This window comes from Acomys russatus, chromosome 1, assembly GCF_903995435.1.
Source record: "Acomys russatus chromosome 1, mAcoRus1.1, whole genome shotgun sequence".
Taxonomy (NCBI): Eukaryota; Metazoa; Chordata; class Mammalia; order Rodentia; family Muridae; genus Acomys; species Acomys russatus.
Genome location: NC_067137.1, coordinates 53,679,902 through 53,697,855, shown reverse-complemented (window position 1 = coordinate 53,697,855; position 17,954 = coordinate 53,679,902). Strand labels below are relative to the sequence as shown.

The window sequence follows — 17,954 nt, the reverse complement described above, 5'->3', positions numbered from 1 at the left end:
ACTGGGGTATGACTTTCACACGAACTCTGGTGCCTCATATTTGACCATGTCTCCTGGAGGGGGAGACCTGGTGGCACTCAGAGGAAGGATAGCAGGTTACCAAGAAGAGACTTGATACCCTATGAGCATACACAGGGGGAGGAAGTCCCCCTCAGGAACAGTCATAGGGGAGGGGAGTAAGGGGAAAATGGGAGGGAGGGAGGAATGGGAGAATACAAGGGATGGGATAACCATTGAGATGTAATAAGAATAAATTAATAAATTTAATTTAAAAAGCAGACTTAACAGCCATTTTTTAATGGATTTTTTTCAAGTGATTATGAAATATATGTCCTATCATTTTGAAAAAGGGCAGGGCAAAGAGCTAGCATCCAGACAGACCATGTCACAGCTGTCAAGGGCAGCATTTAACCATTGCCTTGTCCACCTGGCAGTTATCTGTTTTGTGTCAAGTTTTCTAATGCAGGCAAACTCTGATGGCTTGATTTGCTAAATTGGCTTTAGTTAAACTCATTCGTGTTCAGCTGCCCAGGTAAATGTTATCTTCTCCACAGGATGGTAACTTACACCGTTAACTTTTCAACTCCTGTTCTCTATGGCATAAATGATCTGTGTTTAGAGTCCAACAGCAACAGAAATAGGATCTATCACAAAAGAAGTCTACAGATCTCATGATTGCAAGACCAAGAGATTTATGTAGCCACTATTCTATGCAAAGCCACGCTGATGACCGGAATAAAGGCAGAAACATTAAGATTAATCTGATAACTTTATTTAATATTTACCCAGCAGCAATCAACATGAACATCTGAGCTAACAAAATCTCTCGAAATGTTCTGCTATATAGCTGCTTTAGAAATACACTCACATAATAAAGTCAACTATTCACTGCCCCCCAAAAAAGAAAAAAAAAAAGCCTTCAAGAGCAAATAACACTGATTTATTCTGTGTCCAAGCACTAGTCAAGAAATCTACTAAATTACACAGGAAAAGGAAATCAAAGAGGCTCTGTTATCTTATGCATGTCATCTTACTTAAGGGAAAGATTTTGCTTCTTTACAGCAACAGAAACATGGAGCTTCCTACGTACATGTATATGGGTAGGAATATATATATTTTAGGATGTGATTACAAACACAAAGTGTTATTATCAAATGCAAGTGCTAGTTCAAGAAATTTCTAACTGCAAAACCTGCAAGATACAAAGCTAAAATTCATATGTTCCTTTCCTCAATTATGAATACTTTCACTAAACATAAATATTTTTACATATATTAATTTTCTGACATTCAAAATTGTAAAGTCAATATGGCAGAATTATTGTTAAAAGCACATATGTACAAATATTTTCCATACATAAAGTATTTGGCATAATTATAACAATCATACTGCATCCACAACTGTTTGCTTTTATTTTTACTTTTTTTTTTTTTTACACATAATGGTATCTCTTATTAAAATTAACCAGTTATGTACAAAAATACTTGAACATTTATTATAGAAAACCTCTATAACCAGCCTCAACAGCATATACCTGCTGAATGGTTTCATTAAGAGAATATAAAAAAGTGGTCACTGCCTTCCAGGTAAGCTAGCAACAAAAATACAACTAAACTAAGATGAGCTTCCCAACAAAAGAGGGAAAATATTTAACAGCGTGGTTTAAAATACAGTTCATATCTATTGTCAATTGAGTGTTATAAACAGTCAGTAAAAGAAAAACAAAGATAAAAAATACATTACTACATACAAGGTGCTTTTTCACACTCCTACAACTGTCACATCAGCATGTCTACTCTATCTCCATCTAAGATGCTACACTGCTGTATCCATGCTAGAATGGTCCACAAACCTCCTCCTCTAGCAAAAGGACCATAGGACGAACAGAGAAGCTCAGCTCTCCTGGTAAGAGGGGAGAGTCTGAGGAGTTCTTTACTTTATGCAGGATTGAAAGTTAATGCCCTCACCTTTTCAACGTCCTTTTACCACTCAACCATGTTAATGTATTTTCACCGCGGTTTTTGTCTTCTTTCACACTATTGATTTACTACTGTCCTGTATTGATTCCCGAATCCCTGCTAATGGGACACAGTAATTTGTGCCTATTTAATCCTTGAACATCTGCTCCTCATCAATGACACGTGTTACACAGGAAATCATCAAGTAAGGAAGTACAATATTCAAGTAAACACTTCTCCGGGGGTCTTTTTGTTTAATCTAGCTGATTGAAACTCTGAAAGCAAATTGCACCTTGAAAAGTTACACAGTAGATAGCATGGTGTCAGGGCACTTAAAGAATTAGCAACCGATTCACAAAGCAGAGCTAAGAATGTAGACAGCTGTCAGACATCAGAGAAGTATTTTGTTTTAAGAACTAAACAACTTCCTGTCCCAATCCTTGCTACCCTTAAGCGTCTCATCCAACTGGCCTGCTTTAACCTTTAATTCTGAGGATGTGCGCTCAACACTCTGCTCAAGGGGAGAGCCAAAGCCTTCACCTTAGGAAAGTCTTAAGAAAGGGCCATTGTGAAAGTGTGTGCAGAGACACGATCAGCTTTCTCAGTATCAAGTCTTCAGAAAAAAAGTACACAGTATTATCACGCATTCTACTGCGTGACAATATTGTACTGGATTTAAGATAAAACTACGTTTAAAAAAAAGTGAACATAAAAAGGTACCAAAGGGATCTTTTTCACAATTTACCACTTTCAAATGAAAAACGTTTTAATGAGACTTAGCCATAATTCATGTAACATCTGGCGTTTTAGATCAGTAACTTTTAATATTGTGCAACATTATATTAATAAGCAAATTTAATTCCATTCATTTAAAGAAAGGTCTGAGTAAAGATATTAAAGTGCCTACACTAAATGTCTTCTTATCAGACTTAGCTTGTAAACGGCAAAGAATCCATCGCAGGTACGTAGAAAAGTGACTTATAGTTGAGACACCTTGCGGGGCAGGGGCCTGGGCCTCGGGCTGGGCTCAGTCCTACGAGTCCCATTCTCCAGGTGGCTGGACCGCACAGCCAAGGGCTTGGGGGGCAGGGCAGGTGGCTCGGAGGTGACAGGGATGGAGAGGCTGTGAGGTAGCGGGACAGGGCGCCGCAGAGTCCGCTCGTAGACGCTGTAGGGGGGTGGAGTCTTGCTCTCCTTGCGCACAGGCTCCTCCGACCCGCTGAAGCTGGGTATGGGCACAGGCACCGGCATGGACACCGGCGGCGACTGTTCGTTTCCCTGGTTTTCAAAGCCTGAGGTTTCTGACGTGCTACAGCGGCTAAGCGAGGAGATCCCACTGCTGTAGCTGCCCGACAAGACCGGGGAATTTGAGCTCAGTCCTGGGGAGCTGTACTCCACTGGAGATGGGGTGAAGGACTGTACGGAGCCCTGCTTCCGCCAGAAGTGGGGTAATGAGAGAAGAGAGACAGATGTTAGAGACGTTTCCGCAAACCGGTGTTTGAAGAAGCCCTGGCCTCCAGTACCCACCTGTACTTTGACACTTATGAAGCAACTATGACCCTAATCCAACTCGACTGACTGGTTCCTTATAAAGAGGAACTTGGATTTACAGGGAAATCTGTAGTCCAGGTACACACGGCAGAGCCCATGCGAGCCCACTGAGAGCTGTTGGCCATCAGCAAGCCCCAGAGAGGAGATGCAGGCAAACCAAGTCTGCCAACACCTCTAACCTCCAGAGCAGAGAGAAACTATATCATCTATACCACCCAGCCTGCTGTAGCTTACGGTAGTCCAAGCTAAATTAAAAAACAAAAAGACAAAAACAAAACAAAACAAAAAACCAAAACAGCTTTAAAATTAAGCACTGCCATCTGCAGCAATGGAAATACACTCCCAGATGCTTATCTGCCAGATGCCCCACCTTCATTCACCCAGTTCACATCCTCACTGCCTGCTAGATCTATAGAGGCTGGGAGTGATTGGCTTTGGAGGCCTATCTTCAGCCCTGCCTGAGAGGGGACAGAGCTTTGGGGGCGTGGCTTGGCTATGGGTCATGACTGCCTGGAGCCAGTGGGACACACTTTGCACTGGAGGAGAATCCTGGCACCCGAGTCTTCTGGGAAGCCCGAGACACCGGAGCAAAAGCTGCAGACTGACAGCATTTGGAGTTTTGCCTGAGATGTGAGCTGTTTCATCTGCTTTTTTTGAAAAGCCCAATTTAGTCGCTAATTTTTAAAAATAGGAAAAATTTAAAGCCGGTCTTGTCTATGGCATTTCTTAACAAACTAGACACCCTGCAACAACAGCCCACATTTATTCGAGATAACTGACACCAAGCAGGATGGATACTTGAGCCCACTACATGCTCCACTTCCCCACATGGTGGTCCAGCCAGACTCCTTCACCTAGTGTCAGCTATCTGGCCCTGCAAACATCTGAGCTTCCCCCATCCCACGTGTGTGAATATGTGCACGTGGAAGTGAGAGGTCAACCCTGGATGTCCTTCCTCAGGAGCCAGGCTTCTCCCTGGCCTGCAGTTGGGTGGCCACTGAGCACTCCGCAGTACTGGTATGGGTAGTACACAGCACCACATCTGGATGGGTAAAGCATGCCCCCACATCTGCCTGTTCACATGGGGTCAGGGGACTGGTCTGAGGTCCTCATGCTTTCAAGGCAAGCCCTTGATGGCTCAGTTAGCTCTCCAGTCCCTAGCCTCTCTTTTAAAGAGAAATAATGCTGGTAGCTATACATCCTTTCATTTAGAGCAATATATAATTAAACATGTTGAATTATGAGGTCCAAATTTTCTGATATCTTAAAAAAAAAAAGAACCAAAAAACAAAACAAAACAAAAAAAAGAGACTTCAAATTCAATTAGACAGGTAAGTTCAGCCCTCTGTAAAGGGCCAATCCTAAGGCGCTAGAGGGGGAAAAGCACACTCAAAATTCTGTCAGATAAGATGCGGAAGTGCATTGCAATTATAGAGAAGCTTAAAACTTGGGAGTAGTGTGCCCTCTACAGTAACCTGGGAGTTACAGCACTAATCAATCCCCGGCCCCACCCCCACCCCCCCCCCCCCCCCGCCCTTCTCTCTCTCTCTCTCCAAACCCTATTTATAAAGACATGTTTACAAAACTACCTCTGGGCCACCATGGATACGTGCAGGTCCCTTTTAGGACAGTACAGACCAGCTTGCTAAGTACAGCTATTTAATAAGTACTTGAGCATTTCCCAGCAAGGTTGTCTGTAGTCTTCAAGAACTTAACCTCTCCAGTACATGTTGCCTTATTTCTACTCTGCAAAATGGAGTTGAAACCCACAGATGAGAATTCTGTCACAGTGTGTGGGGGTGCTTTTGAGGGATTACATATACAGGGCTCCTTCCTCACATTAGCATGACGACAAGCAATGGTTTTTTTCCCAAAGCAAACAGGGTCACATGGACTTTATGGTAACAGCTGCACTTGCAGAGTGATAACAAAATGGGAAAATAATTTGCACTTCCCAGCAAAATTTTACATCAGGCATTTTAGCAATGAAAATGAAGTCACACTCTTTTGAGTCCCCGTTCCTTTGGTGTTGTTTCTCTGTTTCCATCAGGGACTATAGTGAACAGCACAGATGTAGTGGGCCACAACCTGGCCTGACATGTTGTGGAAACTAATTTGTCTTTTCATCTCAGCTAGCACAGTCTTATAAGCACAAAGGACATAGGGTGTAGAAATATAAATCAACCGGGTACAAAATCATCCTTATGACACTCACTCTGACCTTGTTTGGGGCTGTGGTTCTGAACACCAGCCTTCCCCAGCGTGCTGACAAGGCTTGTAGCCAGTCCAACCAAATGCGGGTACAGGCTAAATATTATTCTTTATCTTCATGAGGGAGTTCTATGTTTAGAGATGTTAAATACCCTGTGTTTACATGCCAGTTCAAACACCTAACCTTTAAGCTTCTAGTTTGTTCTCCATAGTGCTTTTTTTCCATTTTCACCCTTCACGTATGAGTGTGACCAAGTATGAGTTTGTAATGTGAGGCATCTTTAGTAAAAATATTGAGAGAGAAAGTCGAGTTTAGCTTCATGAAAAATGTGTGAGGCCAATGATAAAGCCCCCAAACTGCCAGAAGATCATTTAGTAGACCTTGACCACTGGTGGTTTTCAATCTAAGTGTATACATATGTGTTTAACATGCTCCAAGTCAAAAGGCTATGTTGAAATGCTCTAGGAGTTACACTGGGACTGTATTTCTTGTTCAGTACATTTACTGACTATAATTTGTTAAGTTCTCATTGCCACTACTTGGAGAATTAAACTGCTACTTCTTTTGCTACTACTGCTACTACTACTACTACTACACACACACACACACACACACACACACACACACACACACAAACCAAATACTTGAAAACAATGGTAACAGTGCACAGTGAAGGCTGTGTTCTTGGGTTAAGCTTTCCAAAAAGGAAAAGCAAGGCTGTTTTCTTGCCCCTTGCTCCCCACTGATGTGCTCACGTCTCGGCTGTGAGACTGAAAGCACCTTTTGATGTACTTAGGAGGAGATTTCAAGAAAAAGGAACCAGGACCAATCTTTGGACCCAGTCTAAGGACACACTGTACCTTCAATGGAGACCGCCCAGCAGGCGAGGGGGATACTGGTGTCGTGTGTCTTGCTGGGGAAGCTGTAGATGGAGAGAGAACATTTTAATTAAGAAAAATCAGAGAGCTGCACATGCCCTCTATGTGTACACACCCAGGCAAACGAGTTAGCATATAAGGATCTCCTCAGCAAGGGAAGAGGAGAAACTATACAATGCCTACCCTAGAGTAGATTCCTTATAGAGAGGATGATGCCACTAAGACATGGATCAATTATTAAAAACTTCCTGGTGCACACATGGTGATTTGGCTAGAGTGCTATGGCCCTAAACTACTCCAATGGCCTTTCTTTCTTTCCTTTCCCTTTTTGCTGATAAGGCTTCATGTAATCAAAACTCTGTACATATATCTGTGTCTAACAAGGAGCTCCTTAGTCTCCAGACTCTACCTCCTGAATGCTTAGGTAGCAGCACATCTGTGCTGCCACTCTTGGCTATAACATCCTTTCTACAGACCCCAAGTCCAGATGCTTTTCAACCCTCAGTCTCTTTATCTCACAAAACGCTTCTGGTGGGAAATGCCAGGAGTCCCTGGGAGATGGCTGCTGTGTTTAGCCTGAGCAGCGAAGGGAAGATGAAGGTCACCTAGGCAGTCTAGAACAGGCCCATGGAGATATTCAGTAGGCCTTTCCTTTCACCCCATCTCCCAGCATTCCCAGTGCAGGCAGAGAGCTTGTCTATGTCAATGGAAAAGGCGAGCAGCTCCTCATTTCTGCTGTAACATCTGCCCTTATGTTGTCCCACTGGGTGGGGGACTTTCAGATGTCATCGTCATGGCAAGGAAGAGTGACTTTGGCTTCTTCTCCCTCCCGGGTTTTCAGGTCTGACACCAGGGACCCAGCATGTGTGGCAGTGCTGTTCTGTGTGTGCTTACAGATGAGATCTTGCTCTCTAGGGTGTAACTGAATTGCATAAAAACAGCTTGTGACACAGTCAATAGATAGGGTGAGGGCAAGCCATACTTCCCAATTCCACACAGAGTCGTTTTGGCGAATATGAGCTATGGTCCTCTGTGATTACCTGTCACTCTTCTAGCCATCACACTGAGGTTTGTAACTCATAAAAACCCACAGAAAGGCTGTAAGGAAGAAAGACAGACAATTTCACAGCCCCCACAACACTGATCACAGATGATGACATCGGGACAGACCATGAAAGCAATCAGTACAGAAGGGACACACAGCCCTACCAGTCTATTTGGGAGAAGAACGGTTGTCTGGCTGCACTGATCCCCATGAGGCCACAGACAGTGGTCCATTATCACAATGTGGGGTCAGGCAGCCTCAGGCCTGCATGCCAGCAGACATGCCAGTTCCTAGTATCAGTGCTGGTTCCGTTCCCACATACTGTGAGAGCTGACTAGGAAGAAAATCATGTATGTACAGAGAAACCAGTCCCAATGGGGGCTCTACATCTGTCACTACTGTGGAAGGGTCAAGGCCTCCTGTGTGTTTGACTCAGTCTCAGACAATAGGAGACTCCTGGCACCTTGTGCTCATTCTCTGAGTTTTCTTTTTTTTCCCCCAGGAAAGGGACTTTCTACATGCCTAAAATAGGCTCACTGGCATCCTTTTTGTTGATTTGGGACTGTCCCTGGAACCCAGTTAGCACTGATATTATTTATTCTCTAGCAAGAACTATCAATCTTATTGTCCCTTAAAAATACTTTTTACATTCCCATATTCAGAGACACAAGCAGGCCTTTAAACTAGCGACCACCTCTATGTTCATGTACTACCAATGAAAGACAGTTTGGCTGATTGAGCCCGCATTCCTACAACCAGACTGATATACTAACGCAGGTGATAAATAAAATTAGAGTCATTCTTCCTCCTGTTTAAACATCTCTGGGGCCCTGCAGAAACTACCCAAAGGATGAGAAGCTACAACTGTAGTAAGTAAAACAGGGGATGCTCAGCCTTGGAAAAGCTGCGGAGGAAACAGCACCATATTTTCTTTTGGGTCTTAGGCCAGTAGACATGGGCGAGTCCTGACAAGATCTGGTTTCCGGAAAAGGCAGACAGCTAAAGTAGGAGGCTTTTCCTAAAACTGCCCCACAAGCAGGTCACCAGGTACACGGTGTGTTCAAAAGGAAAGCGCCAATAGAAAGTCAGGAAAGTCATCTTTGTTTCTGCCTGTGTCTGGAGGCCCAGAGCCAGGCTGGAAGTTTCCCAACCGTTTTCAGCACTCAGATGCTAGTGAGCAGAAGAATCGCACAAATGGCTTGGTAAAATGCCTCATTTCAGGAACCTAATCTTCTAGCTCAGAAGACCTGAGGTTGAACGTTAGGATGTGCTTTGTGAGCCACACTTACAAGTGATGCAGGCTCACGCGTCATTCCTTTGAGCAATGCTGCCGGCTGGATACAGAGCTCTCAGAGCAGCAGATAACTCAGGATAAGTCACTGTGAGTCGGTTCTTATTTGAGTCAGCTGAAACACTGATATCATTGTTGAGGATCACAGAAAGCAGGTGAGTTAGCAGAGACCCGTGCCGGGGGTGGGGGGTGGGGGGTGAGCAGGGGAAGTGCACGTGGCCTGCAGAGCAAGAAGGGTTGAACACAGTACTGGGAAGATGATGAACTGCGCAAAGCCGACCTGAGGGGCTTATGAGGAATGGCCATTGTCTGACTGCATGGCCAAAGTGTAGGGAAAGCCAAGAGCACTAGAAGTAAATTCTGTTGCTAGCAAGACCTTTGCCATGGAAACCAGTGCCTACCGTTCTCTGAAGAATTCAGGTCAAGTTGAAATACTCAATATACTTAGTTTATGAAAGCGGTTATTCAAATGCTTCAAATACCCACCAGTCTGTGTGGGCCTTGGAGGGACAGGGGGAGAGATAAGTTTCCCACTGTCCGGCATGTTCTTGGCTTCCTTCCCACTGTCCAGGCTCCAGCTGCTAGGGGTGGGATTCACAGCTGGAAGGGAATAACACAGCTAAAAACACAAGATCCAGCTTTGCCTTTCAAATGCTTGAGAAAATTTAGGAGAAAGTCAGAATTATCCAGAATGGGGGAAAAAAATCAACTGGATTTCAAAAAGACCGCAAAACCTTAAGCCTTATCAGCAGGAAACTTCCGGAATACTAAGGCTCTCTCTAATTGGTTACCTAACAGAGTTGACATTTAATTAGGTAACAATGTGTCTCTTTATTTCTCTCAAGCTGTCAAACAGGATTACAAATCTCTATGCTAGAGAGTAGCAACCTGCTGAGAATTACTAATGTGTTTAGATGCTGAAAAAATAGATGGAAAATATAGTCATTAGTCTATTTGTAGACATTTCTGGACAAGTGGCACCTAAAGGAGTCAGGGAGGCAAACGGTCCTCTCATATTACAACTGTGTTGCAGAAATACCAAGGACAGGGCTAGGGTACCAGCCCGCCTCACTGACCAGTGCAGTGAGGAAAGGATTCTTCCCAAATCGAAGGATGGCACGAAATAAGACCCAAGAAAACAACGTGGACTGCTGATATAATCGTTTTTATCTTTCAACCCATCTGCTCCACACATTGAGTTGTAGGAACACGGAAGCCCTGCTAGGAAGCCGGGCAGGACTCACACGTTGTGAACAGACAAGTCTACAATGAAGTTTCTGATAGTGAACCTGAGTTCCTGCTTGCTTCCTGTGCAGACACTGTCATCTGGTGGACACAGTGAGGATTGCAACATTTTATTCCTCAAAATTACTGCTTTGATTTAAGGTGGTGGAATTATTTTTAAACATATTTTTTTTCTTTACTCCTTCTATATTTGCTCTGTGGTTTTCTTCAGCAAAGTGTGCAAAAATAACAGCGCATTCTTAGTGTCTTCTGGTAAAGATCAACGCTCGACTTACAACCTTAGAGCTAATTCCATGCTTTAAAATAATTTTGGCTAGGTCCTCACTAATTTTCATCTCCCTTTGGGAAGTTTTAATGTTAATGTATCAGTGTACCAAAATGGTAATGCAGCCTAGTTCTTAATGGGGGCAATTAAAGTGCACTTTGCTGGGACACTTCATTAGTGAGTCTTGATTCATCAGCCTGGGAGACTGCTATTTTTGAGGCCTGACCCTGAGAGGCAAATGGCTGACTTACTGCAAGTCCCCACACCCACAGTCAAGGAAGTGGCATTTAATCTGCTCCTGCTCTTCTGTGTGTTGCTAATTGGCTTCTTACCACTGTGCCTTCATTCGGCTCTTCCTTGTGTGTGCATGACCTTGAGGCAGGGCACACTTCCATTATGCACCGGACTGCAATGTTTACACAGTATTTAGTTGTACAAGAGCCTATCCGAGTCACCACAAACAACAGATGAGCTGGCTGAATGAGCTATGCGGAGGGCAATGGAGAGGGAGTGTTAAATCCTTCTGAGAAGAGCTACTTTCATTGTGGAACTAGTGGCCCAATAGGCAACTTTGCTTCAGGAAGAGCAGGGCTGGGCTCACGGAGCCACAAAAGACAGCACACAAAAGAGTTCCTACTTGCTCAGATTCTGCACTTAATAGTTCATGGGGAATGGATCATGGAAAACCGTCTTTCACTAATTCCCTAAAGTTCACACTCATCCTGATCATTAAGGATCGAAAGCCCTACCTGCCACACGGCACACAGAAGACTGGAGGGAATGAGGACACAACAAACCCTGATGTGGTCTAGCACCAACAAGGGGTTGGGTAACACCCACCTTTCTCAGGTGCGGAGAGATTGGGATCACTGCGTGGCAAGGCCCCATCTCCAATATGATTAAACAGCATCCTCTGCAAAGGGAGAAGGGTCTGTTTTTATGACGTAATATGCTGAGATATGATGCCTTTTAGAAAATGATATGGTTATCTCCTTATGAAACTTTTTGCTCAAAATACTTTCTATATGGTATAATGAGGCAGGAACAAATATTTAAACTATATTTAAGGAAAAACGGGGACCAGAGCCATAAGTTTTCTGAAAGAAACACAATAAAAACTTGTGCATGTTAAATATAAATGGTAAATAATTACTTATAATAAACATAGGGAAAATGAATAGTAAATATTAGCTAGGTATGGTGTTCTGCACAAGTGTATACTGCTAGACTGGCACTATGACATATGAATAAGAATTAGAGGAGAAATATTAGTTTAAAAACTACTGTATATATATACCATTATGGTTTATATCCTATAGTAGGCAAAGAAAATGTGCTAATGAATGTTCTATAATTTTTAACCTACAGAAATACCGATTTTACACAGCTCTACCTAACACATGATAATGCGGACACCTACAGCATGATACATTATAGCACTTTTGGCAACGTATACACTGCTTCACATTTTACCCCAGACAGATAACTTGGGGCTAATCAAGGAGGCCTTTCAGAGTTTCCCATGCTGGCACATGTTCTCTTAGAGCAGATGAGACAAACTGTGAGATTCCCCTTGCAATGCCAGTGACAACGGGAAATACAATTGGTTAGCTGGTTCAGCCAAACGCACTCAGAAATCATTTCTGCAAGACATCAGTGCTGCTGCGCAGAGGAGGTATCCTGGGCCTTTCGGGAGGATCACACAATCAGCAAAGATAAACCAATCAAGCCAAATCCCACTCGCTCTCATCCAATTCCAGATGCAGCTACAGACTTCTGCCAGGATGGTGTAGAAAAACAGAGAAATTAGCCGGAGCAGAAATAAATAGCTTTCTCTGCTCTTAAAACTATTCCCAAATAAACTGTAAAACTCAGGGATACAACATGAACCTTCAACTTCGTGCCCACCCTTCAATGCACATGAGTCACCCCTGGACTGAGCCTATGGCCCTGTGCTCACTCAAGTTGAGAGGAATCATTTTAAAGTGAGGTTTGAGTGATAGGTAGAACCACGTTCCCTGGTTCCTATGAGGGTTTCAGGGGCATCTCTAGGACAAGACCCCTTTCCTGGTAATTCATGGAAGAATGGCAAAGGCAAACAGATTGCTCCTGTCCTCTCGAGGAGGCGAGGAATCAGCTGTGGCTGTCCTCAATGGTTATGGGAAAGCAGGAAGTTCTGGGTAGAAGCAGGAGTCTTCTGCTACCTTAAGAGGTTCCTCCCTCCCCAGCCTTCTGCTCCATACACATGCAAACACACACACAGATAGTTCACTCATTAGTGCCCCCCTTGGAATCTTGCTGTAGCAGCAGTGAAACAGGCTGAGATCAAGGAGGACCCCAGACTTTCCTCACTGTTCAAGCCGTGACCCAGATATCCCTCTAGAGTAGTGGTTCTCAACCTGGGGGGTCTGAACTCTACTGGGGGTAGCATCAGTTATCCTGCTCAACCTGTGGGGGCCAACGCTGTGGGTGGATCACATCAGATATGTTGCAGATTAAGATATTTATATTACAATTCATAACCATAGCAAAATAACAGTTATGAAATAGCAATGAAATAACTGTATGGTTGGGGTTACCCCAACATGAGGAACTGTAGTAAAGGGTTGCAGAATTAGGCAGGTTGAGGACCACTGCTTTAGACTCATGAGTCAGATGGCATTCCCAACAGTGGACAGAGACCAGAGGCGGAATGACTCTTCTCCCAGCTGGCCTTGACACTGGCTGCTTTTGGCAGCTGCTGTGTGCCTCTGCAGATTCACAAGCAATCCCATTCTCTCCCTTCTTCTGGCTTCCAATTCACCCACAGGAGTACCTGGGAAGGCTCCACAGGTGTTGGGTAAATGGCACTGCATGGTCTATCTCTCGGGGACAGGCAAGAGTTTTCTCTGGAATGTTTGTGTTTGTCAGACAACAAAGGAGAAGCTGGGGAGAGAAGAGAGAAGTGATCAGTGAAGCCACCATGTGGGGCCAGCTTAGAGAAAACCGGAGTGCTGTGGCAGCTGCCTGCAACATGCACCAGTGAAGCCATAGCTCCTAGGTTCTGGAAGATTCTCTGGTCACCAGTCACCACGTTCCCAACCCTGCACTCACCTCTGGCACTCGACGGAGCAGAACTTGTCACATTAGGTGATGCAGAGTGAGTGGAGCTTAGGCTTGAGGTAGACGGACTGGGCTGGAAACACAGGGACAAACTGTCATGCACAGGGAGCCTCAGTTCATAATGACATTTGAAACAAAACACCAATGGGTTGGCTTTTTTTTTCTTCAAATTAGCAGAAAGAAAAACAAAACCCCAAAGGCCGTTTAGAAACAGAGCAAAGTCTTATTAACTCAAATCGACAATGAAGCTTGCCTGGACTATCAGGCACTTGAGATTTCTGCTACCGCTGAAGGAAGGAACACACACATTGGCTTCAGCTCTATTCCCTGACTCTGAACCCATCGGCAGCCCTCCCTGCCTGCGGTATAAAAAGAAACACTTCTAGTCTTGGGCACATAAATAGGAGCAAGTTTCTAACTTTCCGTCTATTGATGGATTGCGCACGGGTGCTTCTCTCCTGTGTGAGCATGCATGTGCTATGGCATGCATGCAGAAGTTAGAGGACAACTGTCAGAGAACTTGTGAAAGTCAGTTCTCTCCTTTCACTACATGGGGCATCGTGCTAGGCAGCAGCAAGTGCTCTATCCACTGAGCCATGTAGCTGGCCCAGATGAGAGCTTCTAAAAGGCACACAGTCAGCCTTCTCCTTCTCTTCAAAACTGTGTTCAAAGTATACAATGGGAGTCATACTGTGGTCATTTCCAAGGGCAGTGACAGGAAACTCAGCTTTGTTTTACCATCCTAAAATAAAATGCTTTAAGACTCCCATGAGCTCAAAAATTCCCCAAAAAGCTGTATTTTCTTCCATTTTTTTTATTATAGAAAAATTTCCTATATAAGTATGCAAATTTTATATTGTGGCCTTATGCCACAAGGAAACTTATAAAGAGCCACTTGGGAACACTAAGAGGCAGCTACGGTATGTCAGCATGCTCTAAGAATCTAGGACCCATGAAGCAAAGACCTACCAAGGCCAGTCTGGAAGCTAGGCCTGGGCAGCTTGCCTGGGATTTTCTATTGCTTGCTTATATTTCCTAAAGTGATGGGCACGTTGGAGAGATGCATCTTTGTGGATTCCCAAGGCCAACAAAGCAATACTGAGAGTTTTTCAAAGGTTGGTCCTTAGGTCAAGTTCTTGCTTGTAGGTCTGTTTGTGAGCCCAGAAGAATGGACAGACACTCTCATGATGCAGACAGAAAAGGAACAAACACGAGCAGACAAAAAGCTAATGAAGTACCTGCATGTTAAAGACTTCATCAGAGCTTTCTGACTGCCCTGTAATATTGCTTACTTCGGCAGAGGCCTGTGAGGACAACGAGGACGAGGAATACCGGTTCACAGCTGGGTAACTTAATGGGCTGTTTCAGGGGGGAAAAACACGGTCGTTAACTCAGTCTTGGAACTGTATTTTATCGCATGCTGGCATGGCATGAAACCAAAGGGAAAAAAGACACATCCCGCTTTGTTGTCTCCTGTTTGCCTCATTATAATCCAATGTTTTGAGTTTGTTTATTTCTCATGCTGTTGCTGTTTCACCAGTGGCAGATGTCTGCAGCTGCCTCATGGCTTAACTATTTCATTAAGAAATAGAGAATTTGACAAATTGTACCATAAAGAATGAGAGAACCATTCCGGATCATCTTGCAGGGCTGGCAAATTGTAAGGTAATTCAGAATATGACTCACCTGCGTCTAGGAATTACCCTGGTACCATCTGGACTCATGGAGGCAGGGGCCGAGTTTCTACACACACGAGGGCTTCCATTAGGAAAATGCACAGGGCTGGCCTGGATACAAGCAGAGAACTCCTGAAGAAGAGGTCAAGAACACATTTTATTAGTGCAACTGATCTATAAGGTACTTTAATCTACCAAATATAGACTGGCAACATCATGAAATCTTTACATAGGTACCAATTATAAATGACAGTACTGTTAAGCCTTCAGACATTGACCTCGTTTGTTTTGTTTTCATAAAGGGTAAATATGGCAAACAACAGAGATGCAATTGTAGTAGCGTTTGAAGCTCCTAGGCAAATCTGCAATGTGGCAGAAGAACCAAAAGATGTCGCTATTGGATACTTCATTTGTAGACACAAACAGCAGTGGCAGTAGTTACATTGCCCCACTGTGGCCTCTCAGCACATACCTGTATCCCAAAGCTTGATTTCATCACAAAGAACTGGTCTACCAGTTTTTTGTGAAGAGGTCTCATATCTTGAGGTACAAACTTCTCATGCACGGCCAGCCCGAATTCCAGGATCTGTGCCTTGATAACGACACAAGGAAAAGCCCACATCAGTGACTACTTCTCATGGGAGCTTGCTGGGGACCATACGTGGTTGCTAACCTCCTACATCCAACGGTGGGAAGACTAGTTGCTCTACAGGTGAGAAGATAGGGCAGAACAGTCTCATGTGTAATAAGTAACAAGTGGGGGCTTGACTTTGGGTCTGTCTGACTCCCTGAACTTGACTTTCCTGCTTCACTTTCCCCCAGCTCCTTTCCTGTGTATCTCATATCTTTAATGATAACCCTCGTTAGTGGCTATATGTCCCTGGGCCCCACACCCCCTTCCTAGCGTAGGCAGAGAATGAGGCAGAAGCTGCTTCCTGTTTGGAGAGTCCAACAAATCCTTCCCAGGATGAAACCTCCTCTTTCACATCAGCCTCCCAACACCAAGAGATTCTCCAAAATTTCTAGGGAAGAAAAGAATAACAAAACAGGAACTATGTAGCAGTTGCTGTGCTTTCTGTTGTTCTTTAAGAATATTATTCTTGTTTACTTACTGTAATATAACAAAGGATCCTGCTTTAAAGATTTGTTTTTTCTGTAAGGTCCCAAAAGGAAATGAACATAAACATGCAACTTTCTTTTGTTCAACCATCAACAGCATAAGATTTCTTGGATTGGAATAGCAGCTATCTTCTGCATTTCAGTGAATTCAGTCTGCGAGGAAAGCAAGCCATGCAACACCACACGTGCTTGCATCTTCGCAGCTTTCCAAGAGTCTTTGTAGAAAGCCAATGATCAGACAGGTCTGATCTTAATGGGCTAGAGCATGGGACTGCAGCAGCTTCCACTCTAAATACCTCTCCCCGCCACACCCTTTCTAAAGAGAAAAGTACCCTGGGTTGAACACCAAGGATACACTGGAGGATATCTGACACATAAAGGGAAAGACTGTCCTATAAGATGAAGAGATGGGAGGGACCCAAAAGTTGTGACTAACTGTAGCAAATGCTAGACTTCTCCAATAGCTGTTGCCTTTCTTTTGCTCGGATAGGGTAATTTGGGTCATCAGGGAAGACAGCCAAGCATGGAGATTAGGAAGGCCATTGTGGGGAGTCTGGGGTTCCCTCCCTCCCTGTGGATCAAGCAGAAGCAGAGAATAAAGATGCACTGTATAGCAAGCTGGCTGACTCTTGTCAAGCCCAGGGCCTCTTAGCAACTTTATTATGTCAAAGTTGTCCTGTGCTGGACCCAAATGGCCAGGCTTTATACTTTCCCCTTAGTCTTAGAAGTGGGGCATTGAGAAGATGGTGACCATGGGGCAAGTGGCTCTCTGGAACTGAAGCCACTCCTGTGGGATTTGGCAGCTGGATGTATCTGTTGACAATATCTCCATGTCAACTAGACAGAGATCCAGGAAGGATGGTGGCTTCTCCAGTCTAGCTCCCAACTCATGGTCCCACAGAATGATGTGTCATGCCCAAGGTTACACGATAGGCTCGTGTTTCAATTGTGCTATAACAGAGACACCACATTTCCTGGCCACAGCTCTTTCTAATGCGTCCCATGAGCAACACCAGGCACAATATAGGAAAGCCTCTTAAATTTTATTTTCTTGAAAATCTTAACTCTGAGCTTCTGTTTTAGTTCTGGGGAAAGAACCAATTCAGGCAAAAAGATACAATCTAAAGGAGACTACTTTTGAGAGGTGAAGTTCAGGCAATGCTCAAAGAGTTTTTATGAAATCAACCAAGGCTAAAATCCTTATGCAACGCTGCATCTGTGTGCCAGCCATAACCACACTGGGAACTTATCTGACTCTCTTGTAGGTCAGAGTCCTTTTTCTTTGATCCACTAGAACTAGTCCTTGCCTTCATCCATGAACCTGTCATTATCCTTCCCCTGTGTCATTATTTTATGGATAGTATCTATAGACCATAAACAGACTAAAACCTATCACAACCCCAATGTCTTCCAGTCTAAAAAAACATGCTTTGTTTACTAATTTCATATTATCAAGTAGGAAGAAATACTTCTGTTCCATTCACACATAATCTACTCTCCATAGAAACAAAATTATTTCCTGTTTAATCTAGATTGCCAAGTATGCTTTCCATCTCAGAGGTTTGCAAACCCTTTTCGGGCAACTATCAACAGGGGCAGAGCCAGCAACAGA

At 43.9% G+C, this 17,954-nt stretch overlaps 1 protein-coding gene across 4 annotated transcripts in view; it reads right to left on the bottom strand.

Annotated features, from left to right (window-relative positions):
* Positions 1-345: 345 nt before the first annotated feature.
* Positions 346-17,954, bottom strand: part of Dock4 (dedicator of cytokinesis 4) — a 415,077-nt gene continuing 397,468 nt past the window's right edge. Inside the window, exons 45-53 of one of the 4 annotated variants that reach the window (XM_051145099.1) lie at positions 15,696-15,815; positions 15,234-15,355; positions 14,840-14,906; positions 13,539-13,620; positions 13,261-13,370; positions 11,286-11,358; positions 9,422-9,535; positions 6,582-6,643; positions 346-3,386 (exon numbers count right to left, since the gene is read on the bottom strand). In XM_051145099.1, coding sequence (XP_051001056.1) covers positions 2,937-3,386; positions 6,582-6,643; positions 9,422-9,535; positions 11,286-11,358; positions 13,261-13,370; positions 13,539-13,620; positions 14,840-14,906; positions 15,234-15,355; positions 15,696-15,815 — 1,200 coding nt within the window. In that variant the 3' untranslated portion in view covers positions 346-2,936. Of the gene's footprint in view, positions 3,387-6,581; positions 6,644-9,421; positions 9,536-11,285; positions 11,359-13,260; positions 13,371-13,538; positions 13,621-14,785; positions 14,907-15,233; positions 15,356-15,695; positions 15,816-17,954 lie in introns of all 4 variants that reach the window. The other 3 variants (XM_051145092.1, XM_051145097.1, XM_051145105.1) reach the window with 3 other exon arrangements.